This window comes from Platalea leucorodia (assembly GCF_965183815.1).
Source record: "Platalea leucorodia genome assembly, chromosome: 9".
NCBI classification, from domain to species: domain Eukaryota; kingdom Metazoa; phylum Chordata; class Aves; order Pelecaniformes; family Threskiornithidae; genus Platalea; species Platalea leucorodia.
In genome coordinates, this window is record NC_138831.1 from 28659273 (window position 1) to 28682433 (window position 23161).

At 45.3% G+C, this 23161-nt stretch overlaps 1 protein-coding gene across 1 annotated transcript in view; it reads right to left on the reverse strand.

Moving 5' to 3' along the window:
* Positions 1-1686: 1686 nt before the first annotated feature.
* The window catches only part of MYO9A (myosin IXA), a 184929-nt gene continuing 163454 nt past the window's right edge, over positions 1687-23161 (reverse strand). Inside the window, exons 28-43 of the mRNA XM_082322190.1 lie at positions 19061-19173; positions 18491-18648; positions 17520-17743; positions 16950-17066; positions 16091-16279; positions 15062-15109; positions 14273-14384; positions 13325-13386; positions 10839-11031; positions 10253-10381; positions 9789-9894; positions 9173-9304; positions 7959-8082; positions 4726-4928; positions 4386-4528; positions 1687-3949 (exon numbers count right to left, since the gene is read on the reverse strand). Coding sequence (XP_082178316.1) covers positions 3468-3949; positions 4386-4528; positions 4726-4928; positions 7959-8082; positions 9173-9304; positions 9789-9894; positions 10253-10381; positions 10839-11031; positions 13325-13386; positions 14273-14384; positions 15062-15109; positions 16091-16279; positions 16950-17066; positions 17520-17743; positions 18491-18648; positions 19061-19173 — 2535 coding nt within the window. The 3' untranslated portion in view covers positions 1687-3467. The remainder of the gene's footprint in view (positions 3950-4385; positions 4529-4725; positions 4929-7958; positions 8083-9172; positions 9305-9788; positions 9895-10252; positions 10382-10838; positions 11032-13324; positions 13387-14272; positions 14385-15061; positions 15110-16090; positions 16280-16949; positions 17067-17519; positions 17744-18490; positions 18649-19060; positions 19174-23161) is intronic.

Here is a 23161-nt window from a genome sequence, read left to right on the forward strand (position 1 = left end):
ATCTGAAATAATCTGAATACAAATAAATTGAGAATAAATTATCTAAATATAAATAAGATAAATATAAATAATCTGATTAGAAATAATCTGAATATAAATAAGATTAATCTGAATATAAATAAATTGAAAATAATGTGAATAGAAATAATCTGTATATAAATAGAAATAATCCAAATATAAATAAGATAAATAGAAATAATCTGTATATAAATAAGATAAATATAAATAATCTGAATATAAATAATCTGAATAGAAATGAGCTGGAAGCACAGACTCAGCCCCCAGGGTTGGTTGGGGCAGCGGAGCCGCCGTTATCCCCCCACAGCATCAAACACAGCACCCAGCGTCAGGCACTCCTCGTTACAGCTCTTTAATTAGCGCGGGGTCAGGGGTTTGTCAAGCCGCTTTGTACAGCCATGGGGAGGATTTGAAGAAAAATCCACAAATTGCATTTTATACACACGGTCTGATGGCAGAAGGAAAAAATACCCCCAAAAACCCCCCAAACCCTGACAGTAATTTGGGGGTTCGACAAGCGGCAGAGTCCCCTGGCTGTGGGGCACGAGAAATTCTTCGCCTTTATAGAATTATACTTTTATTCTCATTTTTTTAACTTTTTAAAACAATTTCTAGCGCAGATGACGCAGGATAATATATCCTCTTACAATACAGACTTTGTTTTTAATTTACACGCAGCAGACTTATAAATTACTTAAAAAAATTTCCATTAAAAATAATAATAATTAACAGCACGCAGCCCCCTCTCCTTTCCAGTAGTAAGTACATTCACGCCGCTCCAGAAAACCCCATGTTTTGCTCCCAAATCCAGCCCTTTTCCAGAGGGAGGGCCAGGAAGGAGCCGTGGGAGATGCCGGGGGGATGCGCCGGCTGGGGACCCTGCAACACCCCATTCCCCACCCCGTTCCTGGGGGGGTTCAGCACTAACTGCTGGTTTAGCTCCTGCTGGGATATTTTATATATATATATATATATATATATATGTATATATTTCTTTTATATATTTTCTTTTTATATATATACACACACAAATATATAATATATATAAAGAAATATATTTTCTATATATATTCTCTATATATTTTATACATTTTTATATATAAAGAAATAGAGATTAAAAATATATAAACATATAGTCTTTATATATGGTATATATATTTCTTTTATATATTTCTTTATATAGAGAGAAATGTACTCTCTCTATAAATATATAAATATATATGAAGAAACATATTTCTTCATACATATAGAAGAAATATATAAAAATTATATAAAGAATATATATTTATAAATAGTATATTTCTTTTATATATTTCTTTATATAGAAATATATAAAAATATATACATAAAGAAATATATATTCTTTATATACAGTATAAATCTCTCATATTTCTTTATATATAAAAATATGTACTATATATAAAAGAAATAAAATATATAAAGAAACATTTATTCTTTATATATATTCTTTTATATATATTTTTATTTATACAGAAAATATATATTCTTTTATATTTTCTTTATATATAGACTATATATATTCCTATATATATTTTCTTTATATATAGAATATATATATTCCTATATATATTTTTCTTTATATATAGAATATATATTCCTTTAAATATATTTTTTATATATATATAAAATATATATATAAGGGAAATACATATATATCAAAAGAAATATACATATATATATATTTTTTTCTTTTGAGGCACTGCCTAAGCCAGATCCACTGTCCCTGCTGCTTTCATGCCGCCAGGGTGAGAAAACTGAGGATAAGGATGAAGCCCTTCCACCCTCCCTCAGGGACCTCCTCACCCAGAGCCTGGCCACATTGAGGGGAATTCCTGGGGTTTTAGGTGAAGAGGCTCTAAAATAGCTGTTTTTGGTGCAGAGCAGTGGGGATGCTCCTGCTATTTCTAGCTCCGGGGAGGTTAGAGGTGGCTCCCCAGGAGCCTTCACTCTCATGGCCACCACCCACCTTCCCAGCGCATCCCAGGTCAGTCCCAAAATCCCTGTTTTCTCCGTCTGGGGATGGTAAAACCCCATTTTCCCCTATGGACGGGGCATGATTGACTTGGTCTTGCTCTGCCCCCAGGATGCAGTGCCAAGGCAGATGCTGTTCCCACGCCCCCGCTCTCCCTGCGGCATCTATCACTTTCCCTCATTGAAAAAAAAATTAAAAAAAACAATTAAAAATTTTAGAAGTAAAATAAAATAAAATAAAAAATAAAAACCCCAATAAATAAACCATCCCTTGAAAGAAACAGCCCTTTGGGCAGAGGGAGAGGGGACCAAAGGTGGCTCAGCTAAACCCAGGGATGCGGGGATGCCCGGCAGAACACAAAATACTCAGGAAAACTCAATTTTTTGGTATTTTCCCCCTTTTCGGTGGCATTTCGGGAAAGGACGAGCCTCAACCTGCAATGCCCAGCCCATCGGAAAGGACGGATCCAGCCTTTATTAATCTAATTAGTGCCCCAGGGCTCCCAATTTCACCTTTCCAGAGGTTTTCCAGCACCCGGAGCTTCTCCAGGTACCACCGATGGTGGTGATGATGATGATACGGGAGGGATTAAAAGCCAAGTCATTAGCTGCATTGCTAATTAGTCCTATCATGGGCACCACTTTTAAATCATGCTAACTACACCTCCAAGGATTTCTTGTTCAAACAACCCAATGTATAGAGCAAGGTGGTAGTGGCAAGTGATGGATGGTGACACCGACGATGACGCCGGCAGGACGGCTCAGCCCATCATTTCCCTCCTCCCCAGCCAAAAAATAATAATTAAAAAAAAAAAAGCTCTGTCTGGGGAAAAATATTTAAAACAAAATAATAAAAAAATATATATTTACAACAAACTCCAGTAACCAGCATATAAACAAATATAGCTTCAAGTAGTCCTTGATTATTATTATTATTATTTTTTAATACTGATGGTCTCCAAAGGAAAAAAGAGGAAAGGTGGTTAGGTCACATTAAAAAATAAAAAAGAAAGGTGATTTTTGGCAGATTTTAACGCTTTTCCATGCGTTTGGCATTGGTGTGGATGAGGTGGTTAAAGCGTGGGGGGCTTGGCTGGCTGGAGCAGAGCCGACGCTGGCTTGGGATGCTCCCGCGGTATTTTTAGGCTTGGTTTTCTCCTACCAATGGGTGACGGCGATTCGGCATGAGGATTTGGCGGCATGATGCTCCGAGACATGGGATGCTCCAAGGGGAAGGGCACAGGAGCCGGCCGGTGCCCCTCCATCCCCGGTCCAACCCCTCCCAAAGGTCTCAACCCCCTCAAACCATTAAGGCCACCATTAAAGCCGTCCCCCACCAACCTTCTTAATTAAGAATTCACCCTCCTGGTGTTAACGAGGAAGCCATTGGGAGCACTGCCGGTGCTGCCGACAGGGAGGATGCTCCAGTGGCACGACGTGTCCCAGGGTGGAGCATCTCAGACCATGAACTCGTTGCTCCCAAGGAGGACTAGGGGTTGGGTGGTGGCGCAGTCGGCCTCGGGGTTTCTCTTGCGTCCCCCACCTGTCCCCCCATCCGGGGGCTCTTTGGTTTTCGGGGGGGAGGTTTTCACACTCTTCAGTTTCTGTTTGCCTTTCTCTGGGTTGAACGTCCCACGAGTGGTGAACTGAGGACGGTCCTCGGGATAAGGGAGAGGTCCCACGAAGCCCTCAGGGCTCGCCCGGGTTTCGGGGGGCTCACTGGGCCCCCCTGCTCGGTAAAAAGGCGATTTGGAGTACATCTGGAAGCGCTTCCGGGGCAAGTGGGGCAAGCAGGAGGTGGACGATTGGGAGGAGGAAGAGGAGGAGACAGAGGTGTCAGCTGGGTCTGCTGCGTCTGGCCGCATCCTGGGGTGCCTTCGCAGCCGGCTCGGCCCCTCCACCTTGCTGGGCCGCAGGGAGGTAAGTGCTACGCTTCTCTCTGGGGGCGGAGAAGGACCACTGGAGGATTAACACCCCGAAACCATCCAGCATCTTGGCGCCACTCCCCAGGGATGCATGCCATTGAGCCAGGACAACGTTCCTGGCATCTTGCTGGAGGTAGCATCGCCTGCGATGATGCAGCGGCACTGGAGAAGCACTCACCTCCCCATGAAACCTTGGGTGCTACCACCCACCTCCCCAGGTCTGTGTGTTTTAACCCTTAACCCCCCCTCTTTACACCCATTTAAATTGCTGTACCTCAAGAGCGGGCAAGAAAAAACAAATAACCCCCCTGCAAGCTACCAAAAAACCTGAGCAACCTGATCTAGTTGAAGATTTCCCTGTCCATGGCAGGGGGGTTGGACTAGATGAGCTTTGAAGGTCCCTTCCAACCCAAACCATTCTATGATAAACACAAGAACGCCTGGATTTACCCGAACGATCGGAGATGGCTCCTTCGGAGTCAAAGTTCAAATTTTCAGAGCTGTCAGCAGTGCCAATGGAGGCTTCGGACTCGAGGGTTTCATCGTCGGAGGCGCGGGGCTCCAGTGTCAGCATCTCGAATGTCAGCTCCTCCCTGCCAAAAAGTGACCCAGTCCCATTGACCCAATGCAACCGAAAAGGTGGGGAGGAGAAGAAAGGGATGAGTGTACACCAAGAGATCATGGAGGGATGGAGTCCTCCAGCTCACCCTACGAGCAGCACATCAACCATATGATGTCAAATAACATCCATACATAACCTATAGCAGCTTGAACCCCTGGCCAGACTCACTTTTCCTTCTGCAGGCTCTCAATCTGTTCGGTCAGCACTTTCTCCTCCTGCTGCATGGCTGCTTGCTGCTGCTCTGTCACCTCGATCTCCATGGCTTCCTCGCTGCTCATGGTCTCCTCAGGGACATCTGACACCGAGGGCAAGCGCATGGTGACAGGAGATGTTGGGCTGGGGTAGGCACCACGTCGCACGCGTCCTTTGCCCTGAAGAGAGACAACAGTGTCATCGCTACCAGCCATGGTGATTTTGTAAACATCTCAGGTACCAACCACACTGGTCTCCCAAGGAGCGAAGAAGACGGCCCCGGCCATTGGTCCTCAGTGCGCCACCAGCAGTTGCACCCAGGACCCTCCAAAATCTCACCCCAGGCTGGGAGAGGTACCAGCAGGACTCAACACATTAAAAGGGGTGAGGATGGAGGTGGTGAGGATGGAGGCAGTGAAGACGGTGCTGATGGACCAGCTGATGGACCAAGTGCAACTTGGACTTCAAAGCAAGCCCAGCTGGCAGCAGGATGGGTTTCTGCAAAGCCCACAGCCTGTGCGATGGGAAGATTGACCTGCCAGGTGGCCATGTTGGCTTTGGGCAGGAGCATCACCAGGGCTTTGATTTCAGGGCACCCAGCTCCTGTTTTATCGTTAGATCACGTCTCGCATCCTTCCCTTGCTCACCCTTGGTATTTTCTGAGCATCACAAGGGTCTCCACTGACTCCTTTGGCAAATGGTAACTCACACCTAATCATGTTGCCCACGCTCTGATCTCATGTGCATGAGATCCATAAACTAAGACCACCTCCAATGGTCCATTATAAGAAAATAAATGTTAATTTTTGCACCCGCAGTTAAACAGGGAGATTTAATGCAGCGGTCCCTGCTGAAAAGCTCTGAAGAACCATCTATTTTTTTTAATATTAAAACCAGCAACGGAAAAAGACTCAAATGGGGGTAGGAATGGAGGAATATTATACATGCAGCTGCTTTAACCTTTCGAGGACCAGCTCTATGGATCTGCTCCACAGAGTAGAAGAAAAAGATGGATTTTTTGGGATGAGGGACACCATGGACATTAAAAACTTTTTTTTTTTTTTTAAATCTTAACTGTTATCATAACCAGACACATTACATCATCTAAATTCAAGATCTTGAACCAACCAGGACTCAGGAGATGTCGAGCAGCCTTTCACTTGCTGCCCTCCTGACAACCATCCCCAGGATGAACTTGCATCTCCTTGCAGTTGAAGAGCTCGTTGCAACACAGCTTTTCTCCCTGTAGGGCTATTTAAACCCTGCAGTTGGGGCAGGCCCAGGTCTCTCTGATTCCCTGTGTGCCTGGAGTAGGTTTGCAGGGTAAAGGAGCCTCCTTTTTTCCTTTAAAAGTGGTATTTGCTCCATTTTACCCCTTTCATCTTTTAACGTCACACCTCAGAGACCTTTCTCGAGCAGCAAAGCTGCTCCCGTGCCCTGGCGTTCTTCTGACGGCACCTTCTCACAGGGGCTCTTGAGCTGAAGCACAGCTACCCAAATCCTATTAGCCAAACCCCCTGAGATCCCAAAGATCCCAATGGCTTGTGGACTTAGGCCCCTGCGAAATACCGTGCTTGCAAAACAGCATCAGGGGAGCAGAGCTTGCATTCTCCGTCTCCTTACCCTCACAGATCCTGAAGGATGGGGAGAAGCACCATGGGCTGAACCTGGTAGGAAGGAAAATAGCCCCACGAGCATTCCCAAAAACCTGCAGGCACTTTTCTTGTGCATCACAGTCTTGCTGGGAACTCAAACTCAAGATGGGATGGAGTTGGGGAATACAGGGGTTGCTCCCAATTCAAACCTGGGTGTCCTGACCTTGAGTTCAAGGTGGTGGTGGTGCTCCTCCTCCAAGAAGGTGGAGGAGACCTTCGGATGCCTCATGGTCTCTGAGGCATCTGAGCTGAGGGTTTTATCCACCATCTTGAGATATAGCAGGACTGTGAAAGCAACTTGATGCTGAAACGCATCCTGAGTGAGCACAAATTGGGGTGGGAAGGGAAGGGATAAGTCAAGTAAAGCAAAAAAGAGCACAGGATGGAAAAAGAAAGGAAAATAGAAAAAATAAATGTAGGAAGGGGAAAAGGCGTGGAAAGTGGTTTTATGAGGAGCTGTGTGCAGGGATAACCAAGTGCCGGCCATCCCGAACTCCTGCCACCTGGGGGACCTGCAGGAGAAACGGTGGCCCTGAGGAGTGGCACCTGCTCGGGGACCGGATGGGCAACATCACGAACAATGGCCAGTGGGACGAGGCTGGAATGAGTGGCGGTGACAGACAACGGAGGGACACGGTGGCTGGCGCAGGGTGCGCTGCAATTAATACATACCGGGATTGAACTGCGGGTTATGCTCATAAATCTAACTGCAATTAGTACGGGTTTCTGGATTAGAGAGGAGATGAAAAGGAAAGCAGAAGGTTAGAGTGCACATGCCATCGCCCCTCCAAAAAACCCGTTTTTGTTCATTTTTATGGGGTTTTTTTTGCCTTTTTTTTTTTTTTTTTTAACTGGGATGAGCAGGGCAGCTCTGCATTACCAGCCCCACAACCTCAGGCAGCCCCTGCTTGGATTTCATCCCCAAAAAAGCAGGAGCAATGTGTCCCTGAGTACCACAGTGGGCAGGTCCAAGCAGAGGGGCCACCTGGCTCCTTAGTCCAAGCCTGGGACAACCACGCTGTGCCAAGTTCGTCCCTCTCCCGCAGCCCAACAAGCCAAGCACAGCGTGCATCTGCAGCCCGCCGGCCCCCCGAGAAGCATGGAAGCTCAATGAGATGGGTTCGAGGCTCCCAAAAAGGTGGTGCGGGAGCAGGGAGAGCCAGCCTTTGGGGAGCTCATTTTGGGTTCAGATAATGCCATTGAGCACAAAAAAATGATGGTCCAGGTCTCCCATGGGGTGATGTCGAGCCAGTCAATGAAAGGCTTGACTCAATCCAGGACCAAACAAGCTCAAATGAAGGTGGAAATGTTGACCAGGAGCATCTGAGCTGGAACGACCACATTTCTACAGACCGCTCCCACCTTCTCGTCCTTTGTATGACTCCCTGCAAAGGCGAGGAGCCACCACAGGGCTGATGATCCCTCTCCTGGGAGAGATGGTGTGGGAGGTTGCGAGGGGTTTGGAAGACTGGAATAAGCAGGAGAAGATCAGGCAGGGTTGCTTCAGGGGCAAGGAGAGGACAGGAGGGAACAGAGATGACTTTGGAATCTCACCATTGATCTGCGGATCAAGGAGAGGCGGCTCTTGGCTTTGTTCTCTGCGAACTCCAGGCTGTTGATGTCCTTGAGACGAGCCTTGTACTTGTTCATCTGCTCGATGATGATTAATTCTACGCATCTAAGGTGGAAAAAAACCCAAAAGAAGATAAAATGGGAGGATGAAATTATTTGATCTGAGCTGGCCCTGTCTTGCCCACAGATCTGCCCTGCTGGAGAGGCACGGGGGGAGAAAGGTCCACCTGGAAACACAAGGGTAGTGGAAATTCCCCCTAAAAAGAGTGACAACAGGCTACGAATGGATCAAGGAACTCAGACTAGAGAAATTAAAGACCCTCAAGGATCCCACAGGAGAAACTCTCCCCCTTGAAGAGGAGTCAAGGAAATACAAACCTGGGAAAGGCAGATTGCTTCCAAGCCACAAATTCAGACTTGCTTGCACGCTGAGCTGTTTATTGCTGTCAGGAATGTGTTTGGGGGAAAAAATAATCCTTTCTGCATAATAAAATTAAAGGATGTACTATAGCTAAATACTAAGGGAGAAGCTACAAAGAAATCCCACAGAAGGATGAGTGCTCCTACCAGCTGATGTCGAAGCACATTCTGGTCTTCAACAATTTTAATAGACTTACTGGAGGTAAAACCACCTCTTTCAGAAACCCATCCCTTCACTGGATGGTTTCCATTATCATCATTGTCTCCATTATCTATTTTTAAATCTATTTAATATGAGCCAGACAGAATTTGGGCAAGTGCTTCACTTTTTTTCTGTAAAATCTTTGAAATTATGTCAAATACCTTAAAGAAATCTAAGTACACAATATTAATATTGCTGCAGACCAAACAAGCTCACCTCCTCAAATAAAAAAGATAAAATTAAGTAAGAATAAAGATCTGCTTGCCATAAATGGGATTAACAATAAACCCATGTCAGCACAAGCTCCACCTTTTCCTGCTGAGATGTGCTGGGCCAGAGTGCAAGTTGATCTGCTCTTGTGGATGCTCCATCACTTTAAAATCCCCATTCAACAAACTCTTGGGGTCTGAGAGAATATGAAATATCTTCATGAAGATGCATTTAATTTGTCTTTATATTTTCCATGCTAAAGCTCCCTATTCTTGAGCCATTTGACTGTACTAAGGGTTATCAAGATGTGAGCGGTGACATGGCGATGGTTATGGAGCTGGATCACCCAGCACCACATTCTTACGTGGTTGTTTTACTGATGTCCTGGACGCTCTGCAGCGGGTCTGTCGTATCAGGGCAGCGGAGGATACAGGGAGCAAAGACAATAGCCAAGGCATTAGCTGACATTCGATTGGTCTCTTCTTGGAGGGCAATCCTGAAAAAAATAGGGACTAAGAGAGAAGTCAGAGGTGAAGGCACCTCCACTTCACCTCTTCCACATGGTCATGGAGAGAGGAGATGACACTTCTTCAGTGCTATCTTGCTCTGCTAGCAAGTGTGCTGCCTGGCCTCGTCTTTGCTCTGCTCAATAGAGAAAGCCAAACGTGAAGACATCTCAGGTGTTCCCAAGGCAGGAAAACAACCAGCATTTTCCACCCAAACAACCTGTCCCTGCAGTGGCAAGAGGCACCACAGACCTGCAGGTACCACGAGCAACCAAAGCACTGCAGAGGTTGCTCATCAATATGAACATCATTTGGAGAAACAGCTCCGGGGCCACCTCCCAGGACACACGATGGACCTGAAAGCCCTTCCCTTTCCTTTGCCCACCTGCTTTCAGTCTTGGCTATTTCAGTACAACAGGATGTCTGAGCATCCTCCCCTTGCCTGTTGCCTGAAGCTGCCTTGGCACAACGTACCTCACCAGGTGGAAGATGAGACGCTCCAAGGTACTGAGATGGGTGCGGGAGAGCTGGTCGATGACCGAATACACTCCCCGCACTGTCTCCTTCCTCTCCTGGAGGCCTGTGGAGAAAGCACCAGTGTTTAGGGATGGCTTCTTCCTCTTCCTCGTATTTAAAACTATACCTTCTTAATGCTTGCTTACTTTTACTACTTAAAAGACAGATCTTCTGGCTAACATTTTGGGCTGAAATCTGCTGAACCACAATGCAAATGTGTGCCACCAAAGGTGAGACTGAACTACTCGTGGCTTTGCATGAAAAAACCCTTATAGCCAAAAAAATCAGACTTTGAAACCAGGTGAAAACGATATGGCAAAATCAGCTGATTTGGGCCCAAGGAGTAAATAAAGAGTTCAGCACTAAAAGCGGCCACCGTTTCCCTCTGCCAAAGGAACGGGATAGCAAAGGAGGCTCCTTACCCATTGCCCGCAGAAACTCCTCATAGAGCTCAAAGGTCATGAGAGGGTTGGGTAGATCTCGAAGCCACTGCTTGAACACACTGGCGATGACGTGGATGTTGTAGTCATCTAAATTCACATTATCGATGTCTGCATTCAGCAGTGGATTGAGGAGAAAGAATAAAAACAAGAGGCAATGATCAACATGAAGCCATAAGTGAAGCCAGTGCATGGATAAGCTATTCTAGGATAGAAAATCTTCACGTGTCACCCCAAAACCACACTGCATTCAATGTCAAGAAATCCATCACCCGATTTCAGCTCCATGTCTTAAAATCTGCATTTTCCAGGGCAAGTAACCTTAGGTGGGACCAGGGTTTCTAAGGCAGTGTTTTCCCTCAACTAGAATGACTTTTTTCATGCATCACACCCAAAAAAGGATGAGTCAGTGACTTGAGAACAGATTTTAGTTGGAGATGTGAAAGTATCACTTGCATTTTCACAGCCTGCGATCAGGGACTGCTCCCTTGTTTCGCCCCAATGAAGCATCCCACCTTGCTGTTGCAGAGATTTTTCTCCCTGGGTGTTTTTTTTTCCATCCTTTTACCCGTATCAAGTCCTTGCCGCAGCTCCTTAATCTTGTTGGTGGACCCTGATTTTCTGTAAATGCCTTCTGTGTACAGCCCGTGCATTTCAATGTAGTTGATGAGCTTCTCTACCAGCACTGGCACCGCTCGCTCCTCACTGGTCAACCGGGAGAGCTCCACGCCAAACTGCCGAGATGAGAGCTCGGGGTCATACTGAAGAGGAAAAGGAAAAGGAAAAAAAGGGTTTTAAAATCCTTTTATAGGAAGCAATGCTGGCGCAGTGCTTGCATCCAACTGCTATTCAAACTTCTTCAGCTGACCCAGGCGACCTGCAAGTCTAATGAAGTCACATGCAACGGAGGACAGGACAGCCAGTAATGTACATCTTGCAATGCTAGATCAGTCTCTGGGCATGCACCTGAAGTCATAAAAGTCTGAATTTTCTTTCTTTAACCATGCCACTGTGGTTATATTCTCAGCCCAGCAGAGCGAACGCAGATGGTGCTCCTCCACCTCCTGCCCCTCTGGCACCATCTCCAGGGATGATTTCACTGCTCAAAGAGGATGCAGAAAGCAGAACAGGTAAATCTGAGTCTCAGGTACTTAGATCAACTTGCAGCATTGGAAATTATAAAATGTCTGTGAACAAACCTGATGCCAAAATAAGGGCATGAAAAAAACCTCCATCTGTTGGGAAAGACCCTTTTGTCAGCTGCAACACTCACTGGAGATTTGATATTTGGCAAATTCAAATGTGAACAAAGTCCTCCCAGATGGGAAATTCAGGGTTGGAAAAGTCAAAAGACCTAAGAAAATTTTGACACGAATGCCTGGCCCCAGCAAAAGGAACACAAGAGATTGCAGCACATGCTGCAATCCAGTCTTCAGCAAGACGGTGGTGACCGTGACATAGGTCACAGCTCCCGTTATAACCACTCCTGCATCTTTGTTTTTCCCATTCAATGTCATCCTTTCATCAATCTTGTCAACCTTATGAGATGATGTGGGGAAGATGCCCATGCTGTTTCATGCCCTAGGGAAAAAAACCATCCCAGGAACATCTGATCTCAGCTACCAGTTGAAATTCATCACCTGCTGTTCAACCAGCCTGCTTGGCTGCTAAAACCGTCAGCAAATGCAATGCCACAAAACCCATGTGCTACTTTACTCAAGTCAGGTAGCTCTGAGATGAGGACCAAACATGGGTGAAAGCAATTCTATGGCCATTGAGAGAGATGAGCTTGGCATTTGCTCAAGTTCACCATAGGTCTGGAGAAACAGATCCAGTCTGGGACAAGGCTAACAGTTACAAAATCACCATTGCCAGAAAATAAACACCTCTTTCTCAAAGCATAATAGATGGTTTGTGGCTCCCTGTCGACTGAAAACAACCCTAAAAACATTAACCCACCAAGCACAGACAAGCCAGAGCCTTCCTAGAGAAGGACCTCCAACTGCCCAAGTGGAAAGCTACTGTGGAGACATGGTGAACTTGTTTCCTTGGGTACAGCACAAAAGCTTCCTTGTGCAGAGAAACCCCAAGAAATGAGAAGGCTCCAAGCATCTCTGAGCTTCTCTGAAAAAAAATAACCAGAGATCCCATTGAACTTCCCAGATCCGTAGAGCAGAAACTCATATGAGGTGTTTCCAACTCATGCAGAAATACTGCCAGAAAGGGAAAGAGCACAGCAAAAATACTATATTATCAAAGCAAATATATTCAAATAAATCTATTCAATGTATATATTCACATTATTTCTTGGAAAAAATGTAAACATGCAGCTCTACGGAGGCTGTATGATTATGGAGGCTGCTCTTCCCCAGGAAGCCTCCCAGGGAGCTGATAAAGCTTTGCACACATTATTATCCTGGCTATATTATCCTTCTTTTGGGCACAAAATAAACTTAAAAGAAAACCAAACACTAAATCTTGATGATTCATTGTTAGCCAGGGCAACATGCTGCACTTATTCACTGTCCTCCATACTCTTAAACCCAGCAAACAATATCTAATTCACCTCTAAGGAGCACGGTCAGAGTTTGAGCATCCTCTACCCACCCTTCCTTGCTCAGCTGTAGTGCTGCCATTGTTTGGGGACCACACCGTGAGCCTGAGCAGAGACCAGCAGGGTTAACAGTAACTTGTATTTCCAAGAATAACCCCATATTTAAGAATAACCCCACATTTCCAAGTCCTTAAAAGCTATAAAACAAGGCAGCTTTCTATTATTCAGCATGGTTACAAGACAGGGAACATCACTGCAACATCTGCGTCACGACTGGGCAGATATATAGTGATGCATTGCTGCATTACTCCCAAAATACAAGCAAACACCGAAGCACTGGTCGAAGAGACCTCCAGGGATCTCTGGCCCAAGCTCCTGCTCAAAGGAGGGTTATTGCCAGCATTATATCAAGTTCTGTGCCTGCAAGTATTTTTTTATACAAGCCTGGGATCACTGTCTGAAACGTATTTAATGAAAGAAAAGGAACGAGAGACATTTACCTTTTTGGAGCACTTGGTCGTGGTTTTAAGACAGCACTTCTTGTGACAAGCATATTTACATACTGCAATGAAGAAAAATATTATTTAATAATCTAGAAAGTCAGATAATTGGAAAAATATTAATTAATATGAATTAAGTAGCTCCTCTCAGGACTAGCAGGTCAAAAGCACATTGAATTTGCAGTTCCCTGGGGCTAAGTCTATATTAGATCCACTCAAACAAAAAAAAATGAAGCTGTTAATTTTAAAGGTCCCGTATTTAAGTCCCTGAAACATTAAAAAACCCCTGATAGATCAACTCGGAAAATAATCCATGAGTCATTCTGAGCTATCAGACACGGATACCCTCAAAGAAGTTGGAAATAGCACATAATTTGTATTCTTCCTGCACTGGACATCAGCCTGAAATACCCCAGGGTTGATACTTTCAACCTAATCAAAGAAATGTTGGAAAAACCAAAGCGATGGATCAACCTTTCCCATCAGTCCTCCTCCATTTTCCCAGTCTCCCCAAAAATTCACGTGCCTGGAGGTCAAATAGGCTAAGCTGAATGAATTCGCCATGGTCATGAGATCCACAGGCATCCTATGGGCTGAAGCCGTAGGGTACGTTTGCCATACCTGACTCTATCGCCCTTCTTACAATGACACTTAAATATGGTTTGACCTTATGGAATGACCATAAGACCCTATGGGATAAGACGTGTAATGCAAAGCTCCCACGCACAAAACTAACTGTACCATGAGGACTGGAAGGACTGCTGGGATGGACCTACTAGTTAAGTTCAGAAACCCTTAGGATCTGTCCCAGAAGCTCTTCTAATGTGAAAAAAACCAAATTATTTGAGAGCGGGGTTACAGGAAACAGCAGCAAACATCTTTCAGAGCCCCAAAACTCATGACTGTGATACAAGCACATGACAAAAGGGGCAAAGAGAGCATGCTCACATTTACAAACAGAAGCCCTGTCCATTATCCAGATCAAGGAGGAACAATATTCACAGTAGGTGGGGATGCTGTACTGGGTCGCCTTAAAAATGTGACCATTGTGCTCTTCCACCTGCAACAAAAAAGATTGGGTGGTGAGAAAAAGGAGATAGGTAAAGAGTTTGCTGCAAAATGGGGAGATGAACACAGTCAGCTATCCAACTTTTAGCTGTTATTTGCTATTTTTGTTTCCCTTTCAGCCCAATAACCCCATAGGCAACCCAGACATCCAGCCGGTATGTGAACCGAACTGTCATGCAAGCAGGTTAGAAACTGTATTTGACTGAGGTTGGCTGGTCAACCTTTCCATGTTAAGAAGGTGTTCTATGCATCCATGACCTCTTTTTGTTCTGCATCCTTCCTAGTACTATCATATCCTTCAAGAAAAAAGGAGATGTAACCTCCTACATCTCTGACATTAGAGATGTAAAACACACGCTATAAGTTTATGCAGAAATCCAGAACACCACTTTCTGTTTCGCTCTCAGTTCTTCTGTAATAACTCCTGACATTACATGTACTGTCTTGACTGATGCAGGACATGTTTTCAGAGGACAACCTACATCGATCCTTGAGCAAGCAAACCAAATCCACCTCGTCCATCTTTCTACCACTTCCTTTCACAGCTGCACGTTCATTACAGTTCAGATCTCGGCATAGGACACGTCATGAACAGGTCTCTTATCACTCGTCATTCTGGCCACAAGGACATTAATTTTTTAATGCACAGGCACAGAGTACTCAACTCACCACATCCACTTCCTTTTTTCTTCTCTTTTTTCGTTCCGTTTTTGGCACCTGGTAATAGAAAGAGATTTAAGCATATTTACGGGCAATTTCCCCAGGTAAAGTGTACAGAGGGCTAATATCTAACTTTGCTCACTGCTTTCCAGCCGCATCCTCCAGTGCACCTGCAGCCCCAGAAGAGTCACTTCAGAAAACTCTCCTACGGATCACCCTGTTTTCAGAAATCCCCTGGACAACTGTCCCCATTTTCATCTCAGAGTTGGGATTAGCTGCTCTGCCTCCAAGTCCAGCATTAGTGACCTAAAGATCTCCCATCTCATGCAAGACACCCAAGGAGGACATGGCACAGCACTGCAGCCTGAGCTGATGCTCAGCCTGCTCAGAAGAAAACCTGCCTGGACAGGAGCCTGGGGAGGACTTGGAGCAGAAGAGCCAGAAGATGGATTATTTGGACAATAAACAGAATCTCCCAAGCCCAGCCTGAGACCTGGTGGTTCTCCTTGCAGACAACAAGGAGCAGAAAGCGAGAAGCCCAGGTTTGTGAAAGGCACACTGCAAGCTCTGACTGCTTTAAAAACTCTAGCTAGACCCCGAGGACAGCCACTGCCCATGTCCCCTTCTGCAACCCAACCAATGGTCAAGTATGTGGTCACCTGGGAAGAGGTCAAGAGACAAGGAAAGCATCTCTCTCTTTCACTTTCTGTCAAAGACTGAAAAAAAACCCCAAAACTAAAAAGGAAGCACCAGGAGCTGCCTTTCCAACCATCCATAGATGGCTGCAGTTTTGCCATGGAGACAACATCTACACGTTGGCATTGGCCAAGGCCCAGCTCAGTCCAGATGTGAACTGGGGTTTGCTGAGCCCAGGGAAACACAACCAATGAATCGCTCCTTGCATGCCAGTTTATGTTGTCCACATCAGCTTAAAGCAGAGGAGAAGACAACAGAGGTTCCCATGTGTCTACAGAGAGCACGACCCCGCAGAAAGACAGTTCCCAAATCTTCAAGGGACTTAAGAAAACTGCTTACTACCTTCACCGCAGTGTAGTCCAGGGGTTTGTACTCTATCATATATTCATCCAGGAAGACTTTGAAGGTATTGACCCAGACTTTAACTGGAGACTCACTCCAGTCCCTCTGCTCAAGCCTCATGGTCTTCTCCAGAATCTGCTCAAATAAGGCGTACAGGTCCTTATAGCGGATGCTTTTCCCATCATCCATCTTTTATGGAAACAGAAGCAAAAAGAAAAGGGATTTTTATACACCCCCAGATTGCCTGTTCTGCTCCAGACAATTATTTCAGCCTGACTGGCTTCCAAACGCTTGGGGAAAGTCCAAGTATTAATAAAAGAAGGAAAAAAGAATGATCTAATAGAGAGTTGGTTCATGACCTTTAACAGGATGGCTTCTCAGTGCACAGAGCAGGAGGACATTAAATGCCAGCTCAAATCTTAGAGGGAACTTTTTGTACAATCTGGGCAATAAAATAGCTTTTTTTGATCACTCTGATCACTAAGCCATAGTGATCATTGCTCAGATTGAGAAGTAGCAGAAGAGCAGAGCTCCACATTGCTCAGACGTCCACCACTCACAAATTTAACTCAAAGGTTTCCAGGCACTTTGGGTGGCAAATAGGAGTTTATTGACTTACTGTCATCTCCCATTTGACTGGGAGCAAGCTGTAATAAGGAGACCAGAAATCTCCTCTCAAGGAGGAAGAGTTTAGTCCAAATTTACAGCTCATGGGACTGAATACAAAGGAAGAACATCCATCCTTTGGGATGAGCAGACCAGGAATGGAAGGTTCAGCAACATCTCCATGACCAGGAGGACCCAGAGCATCTCATTTCTCCTGGAAGTGGAAGTTCTCATCCATCATCCGATCACTTACCGCCAAGGCCGAGGAGTAAAAGCTGAAGATGTTTTGTCGGAATTCCTTCAGCGCTTTCTTGAACACAACATCCACCAGCGTGTCCTTCTTGCTGTCCTCATTATCCAGTTCATTCATCTGGGAAACAAAAGGGGTTTATGTACGCATGACACTTTTGCTGCGGCAGAGCACTGCATGAGACGAAGCAGCACTGATGAGCAGCTGCTCCACCACCAGTAGACAATGTTAATAATGATTATAAGGTGGTTTCTCCTGCATGCAAACTAGAAAAACAAGCACTTCCCCACAGCCTTCAACTCCTGCCCTCCTGGGTCACCCATTTCTGATGCCACCAGGGGCAACTCAAAGCAATGGAAGCACTGAAGCTGCTGTGCCTGTGCAGAACAACTGCACTGTGCATGCACAGTGTGCCCATCTTTTCTCCCAAGCCTGCCTTGGTGCGTGCTCTGTACTCTTAGATGAATTATCAGTACTGCTACTGCTGCCCCCAGGATAATTTTGGCTTTGTTGTCTCCATCTGCTCTTTTAGCTCTCTGATGATTTATCTGAAGCAGTGAGGACAGGAGTTACCTTTTTCAGAAGAAACTCATCCATGCTCTTCAAGTCACTAGCACTGGTTATGATCTGCAGCGAGTCATTCTGCCACTGTACAGGCTCCAGAGCCACGTTGCTGATCTTGACACTGCGCTTGCGTTTTATTTTGGGAGAGGGCTCCTTGTTCTCCTTAAACTCCCGACGGTAGATACCAGACAGCTCAGGACTCCGTGGAGGGGTCAGGTGGTGAGGACCCAACTCTACGGGCGATAATTAAAAAGGGAGAAAGAGATTGAAAAGCAGATTAGTTAACAAATGCTGTTTCCCAAGTTCCACCTATGGCCTGGAAGAGCAGCCTGGTTACTTCTTGGGTAGTAATAAAAATCTATGGCTCTTGATGAACTCTCAACAAGTAAAAAACATCAAGTGTAACCTTCCAGAGCTAGAACACAGCAGGGTAACAGGGTGTTCTGCCACTAAAATAAGGAGATGGGCATTGGAATAAATCTGTGGAAGCAAAAATCAGTGTGGTACTCATAGGAAGATTAAGTATCATTTCTCTTTCGGTCATTTCCTCCATCAAGAGGGGAAACATCTGTCGATGTCCAGACAGCTGCCGGGAGGATTAGCAACATAGAATTCCTCGAGACCTGTTTTGGATCCCATCCTCTAACCTACTCGCCATCATTTTGGGTTGATGCCATCCATGAATTCAAGGGACGTGAACCAGCATGGACATTCAATTCGTGCCGTTTCCCAACCCGTTTTCCCACAGCAGCCTCAGCTAGACCACACCATCGTATAGGATACTCCCATTTACAGATACCTTAACCCTATAGATAAGCCATCTTTTCTCGGTTCTATATCATTACTCAAGCCCCTATATACTGGGCTATGCTTAGTTGTAGCATAAAGCCAGATCTAAACTAGCTTTTCCCTCTGCCATGTCAACGAACACAATTTCTCTGCTCGTTACAACAGTGGCAGCATGCTACCCCACTACTTACCTTCGCCAAGCTGCAAGCCAGGAATCACCTCCCTGCCAGGGGCTTCTTGCTCTGCGTACAGCTCCAGCAGCTCAGACTGGGTAGCAAGCTTCTCCCGTGCGGTCTTCTTCTCCCCCTGCTTTCCCTTCACCCAGAACCTCATCTTGGCTCGCTGAGGCCTGGAAATAATTTGTGGAAAGAGGAATTGCCTTAACTAGGAAAATGTCCTTCTATCCAAAACTACCCCAAATCTCCCAGACTGTCATGGTGTTTGAGGAGGAGTTAAGTCCACACAACTTCTACCATGGAAACCAGGCTACGCGTCCTCAGGAAAGGCAAGAAACTCAAGTTTCATGCATGCAATTGGGTGGTTTGGGATGGGACATCCAGCACACGGTGTCAAAACTTTATTGTGATCTGAGCAGGATGCCTCTTCTAATTGGGCACGTCCACAGTCACATAGGAAAGATGGGAGGAGTAACTCATGTGCGCTGGTGGAGCTCCAAAGAAGCCAGGGTGGTTCAGCAAGGTGATGGAAACCAAGACGAACACAGGAGGGACTCATCTCCCATCTCCAGCCACATTTCCTACCTCCCATCTGGAGCCAGGCTCTTCTGCGCGGCTGCCAGCTTCCCGATCTCCCCCTGAGACATGGTTTTGTGCAGTTTCGTTTGGCCTTCCCCAGAGGTGAGTCGCTGCACTGTCTGTAATGATTCCAAGCACGAAGTGTTTAAAAATGAGACAGCTCTTGGGATGCCAGTTGATTATTTTCTTCCTAGCAAAAATTAGCTATTTCATCTGTTATCTCTTTATTTCTATCTGCCTACAGGTGAAAACCTACAGTCCTGTTGAGCTAGCTACAACTAAAGAAATATTTTAACAGCTCCTAAAAGAGAAAGGCATTTCCCTTGCTCCAACTCTACGCTGAGGTCCAACCTTCTTTCTCCTTGAGCAACCAGTGATGAAAATCTGTGTGCACCAAGCCATGGGTCCTCATCACCCAGCTTGCACAACAGCTCCACCACCTTGGTCTGGGCAGCCCAGCTCTCCATCCCAGAACAGCCACATTAGCCACGATCGTTAACCACAACAAAGTGATTTGTGGTGTTCCTAGCACCAAAGGAATCCTCAACCACATGGATATGTCCCAGCAGAGTCTCTTCCTCCATCTCTTGTTGAGGACTTTGCAGAAAAGAAGTCCAAAGTCTTTGTGCCAAGGACATGTTAAAATTAAGCCTTTAGAAATAAAAATGTTTAAAATGTCCTGGGATCACTTTTAAGGATGAAATGAATTTGCAATACTTCAACCTAACAGGATTCCATGAAATAGCCCAGAAATATACTTGCTGCATTTAAAAAAAAAAAAATAGCAATTTTTTTACTTTTTTTCCAATTTCAGCTGTGATTTTGGAGGTTGACTCCTGGAGGAGATACTTTTGGCATGAGGAAAGCAGGAAATCAGGTTGTATGTAAGGATTCAGAAGACGATGGTCAAACATCTCTTGTAGCTTTCCCATCACCTAAATGTCTCAACTGAATGCACTGTGTTTTTAAGCATTTCCTTTTCTTCTATTAAAAATATTTCAAATAAAATTATATAAAACATGGGCTGTAGGGGAGTCATATTTACCATATTTACTCTCTTTGAAGGTCTTATTTTTCACCCCTGGACTAACTTTCCTACCAGCCACGAGATGGCAGCACATAAGGCAAAATTGCCACTGGGACACTGCCTAAACCATCAAAGTGTTTCCTGTTCCTGTCGCTCTTACATTTAGGTGATGATCACACATGACTTGCAGATGGATACTGGGGAAAAAAAACCTCAAAACCCATAAAAGTAATTTCCATCCAGCCCAAACTTACTACTTGCTTTAAAAAATGACCTATTAAAATATTTTCCCCCATGATACAGTTTTGTTCTTGAGTAATTTCAACCTTTTAATCACTTCCAGTGCTCTGTTTAAAAGTAAAAAAAAAAAAAAAAAAAGTATTCCGTGGGAGCATTTACCCCATTTTTTCTATTTCAAAGCCATTTAAAGCACATTGGTATGTGCTGACCGTGGCAGGCAGGCTAAGGGGATTGCTGGCGCAATGCAGAGGTTGCAGAAGACTTTGAGTCAAAAACATCTGTAATGCACTTTTTAGACAAAACTGGAAGAAGGATTTTCTACCATTACTACCACCATCTCTTTCAGCTCTGCCCCAATTCTTGACATACTATAGTTCAGCGTTTCCTCTGCTATCACAGCAACCTCTCCAGGTTTTGAAAATAAGGACTAAAAGGCATTTTTGGCATGAGATCCATCTATTTGAGGGACTCCTCCAAGAAGCCATGACGGGCAAGGTCCTCATCTGGATGGGAAGCCTCAGATGTCAAGACAAGCCTCTGCACCAGAAAATCCCCAGTCAGGAAACACCAGAAAGCACCACATGCACGCAAATGGCAGTAGCAAGGGGGTCTGGAGTTGTCTCCTGGATGAAGAGGAAAAAGTGCAATGCTTGACTTAGGACAAGAGATCTATTTCATTGCTGGCTCTTCAGGCACGCTTAGGATCAGCTGGTGACAGATATTCAGACTATTTGTCAATTCGTGGCTTTAGTATGGAGGTTGGAGCTAAATCACTGCTTTGTTATCCAAGACCCTCTCTCTAAGAGCCTCTGCTGAAGGAGAATGTATTCAGAAGTTGCTTCTGGTGTGGTTTCTCTAACCAAGGCTTTCTATTTATCTGCTGCAGGAAAGCTCTCCAGGCTTAGGTGCAAAACAGAAGTGGTATTCGTATGTGTTGACCACAGACAGGAGCCCTTCCTCTCATCTGTACTTGTCTCACTGCAAGCCAAGTTAATCCTCAGCTAATCACTAGCCAAAAAGCTCAAGCAACCTTTGAAGGCCTTAAAGGCCTTCAGCAGCCGCCTTATATACTGGTGCACCTTGGGCTTCAGCTCAGGCTGAAGATGTTCTTGGTCTTTGCTGCTCTGGGATATACCAGAATTAGGTCAGGAACATGGGTTTCTAGTGGACTGCTACTTACCAGCTGGTGATACACAATCATTGACTTGACGGTCAAGAAACCAATGGGCAAGACGGGCAGGTTCCCCCCAGGGCCGCTGGTGAGCCACCACATGCTCAACTTCACAAGGTCACACATAATCTCTCTTTCATCTATCCAGCAGCCCTTGGCCACTGAGCAGCACATTAAAAGAGGGTTTTTTGGAGATGCGTAGCTGGGGGCTAGAGCTGTATGAATAAGCTATTCAGTAGCACAGAAACCAGCCCGCACATGGCAGATGTCTGACTCATCTTCATGTGAACATCACAAGACACGACAAATATGCCTACATAGGCATCTATCTACTTGAGCTTGTACCCAAACCAACACGCACCAGTATTGCTCTATCATAGGCTGCTTCATTTGCAACAACCGGGCTCTGATAACAAATATGAATAAGCTGTCCCTAAATTTTGCTACTTGTGGCAATCCTGACCCAGAGAAGCCACAAGCCAAAGGGCTGGTCCCAAACCTGCAATACAGAATACAGATGGAAACACTGTACACGTTGTCAGGACATACAGACATAGGGTATCGCTGAGCACGCAACTTCATGGGTAGCATTTGCTAGAAAGCAGAACTCAACCACACAAGGGGTGAAAGTGCTGACCACCAGTTAGAGCTAGTGATGGAGAGCAGAGGAGAAGAGGGATACAGGAGAGACGAGAGACAGTTGGCACCTACTACTACTTGCATGCGGTGAGAGCTGTTAAACCAAGTGAGCATAGAATCATAGAATCATGGAATGTCCTGAGTTGGAAGGGACCCACAAGGATCATCGAGTCCAACTCCAGAGTCCCAAGGAGCATTTCTAAAGAGTGGGATGAGCCAGGTCCCTTCCCAAGGATGGAGCTTGCCAAGCGCCTTTCGCATCCCAGCGGGAAAGATTTCTACGGCTAAAAAGCCCCTAACACTTTGTAAGAGGGTAACCTCCAGGAACACAGCATGGCACGCTGGGTATGGCGTGGCCCCTCATCCAGGGCTTTCATCAGGCTATGTAAAATACTACATTTTGCTACATAAAATTCTCCCTTTCCTGATCCCCAAGCAGGGAGATGTGCTAAGACGCAGCCAAGTGAGCTCAGTTCATAGAACCACATCTTTCAATCAGGTTTTGAGTATTCCTGGCTCAAAACTCCCAGAAATTTAACAAAAGCAACCTTAAAAATTAATGAAATTTGAAAATCTTTGGTCCCTTCCCCTGAGGAAATTATCATGGGAAAAATTTATGCTTTATAATAAAAGCTGCTAACAGAAAAGTCATGAAAAACCCTCCTTGGCCATCCGACTTTCCTGGAAAAGCCGATTTTAGGATCACACAAGATGTTTGCCAGAACCACGGCAATGCCATAGCACAAAATAAATTGCTGACTTTGGTTTTCATGCCTTTGTTTGGTTTTATACTCAACTCCCCATCCAGGACTGTATCTGGAGCAGAGAAGCAAGGCAGCTCTATGCAGTGCTCCACCTGAGCTCTTATGGCAGGAGATGATTCCTGGTGTTTATCCACACTTCTACAGGAACACCTCCACCACCTCAGGGAAAAAATATGAATGGGTTGGAAGCTGTTGGCCTTTTCCACTCCTGAAACCTCTCAGTTTGTGATTTTCCGAAAGCAGCTTATCTGAGATTAAGCCTGAGA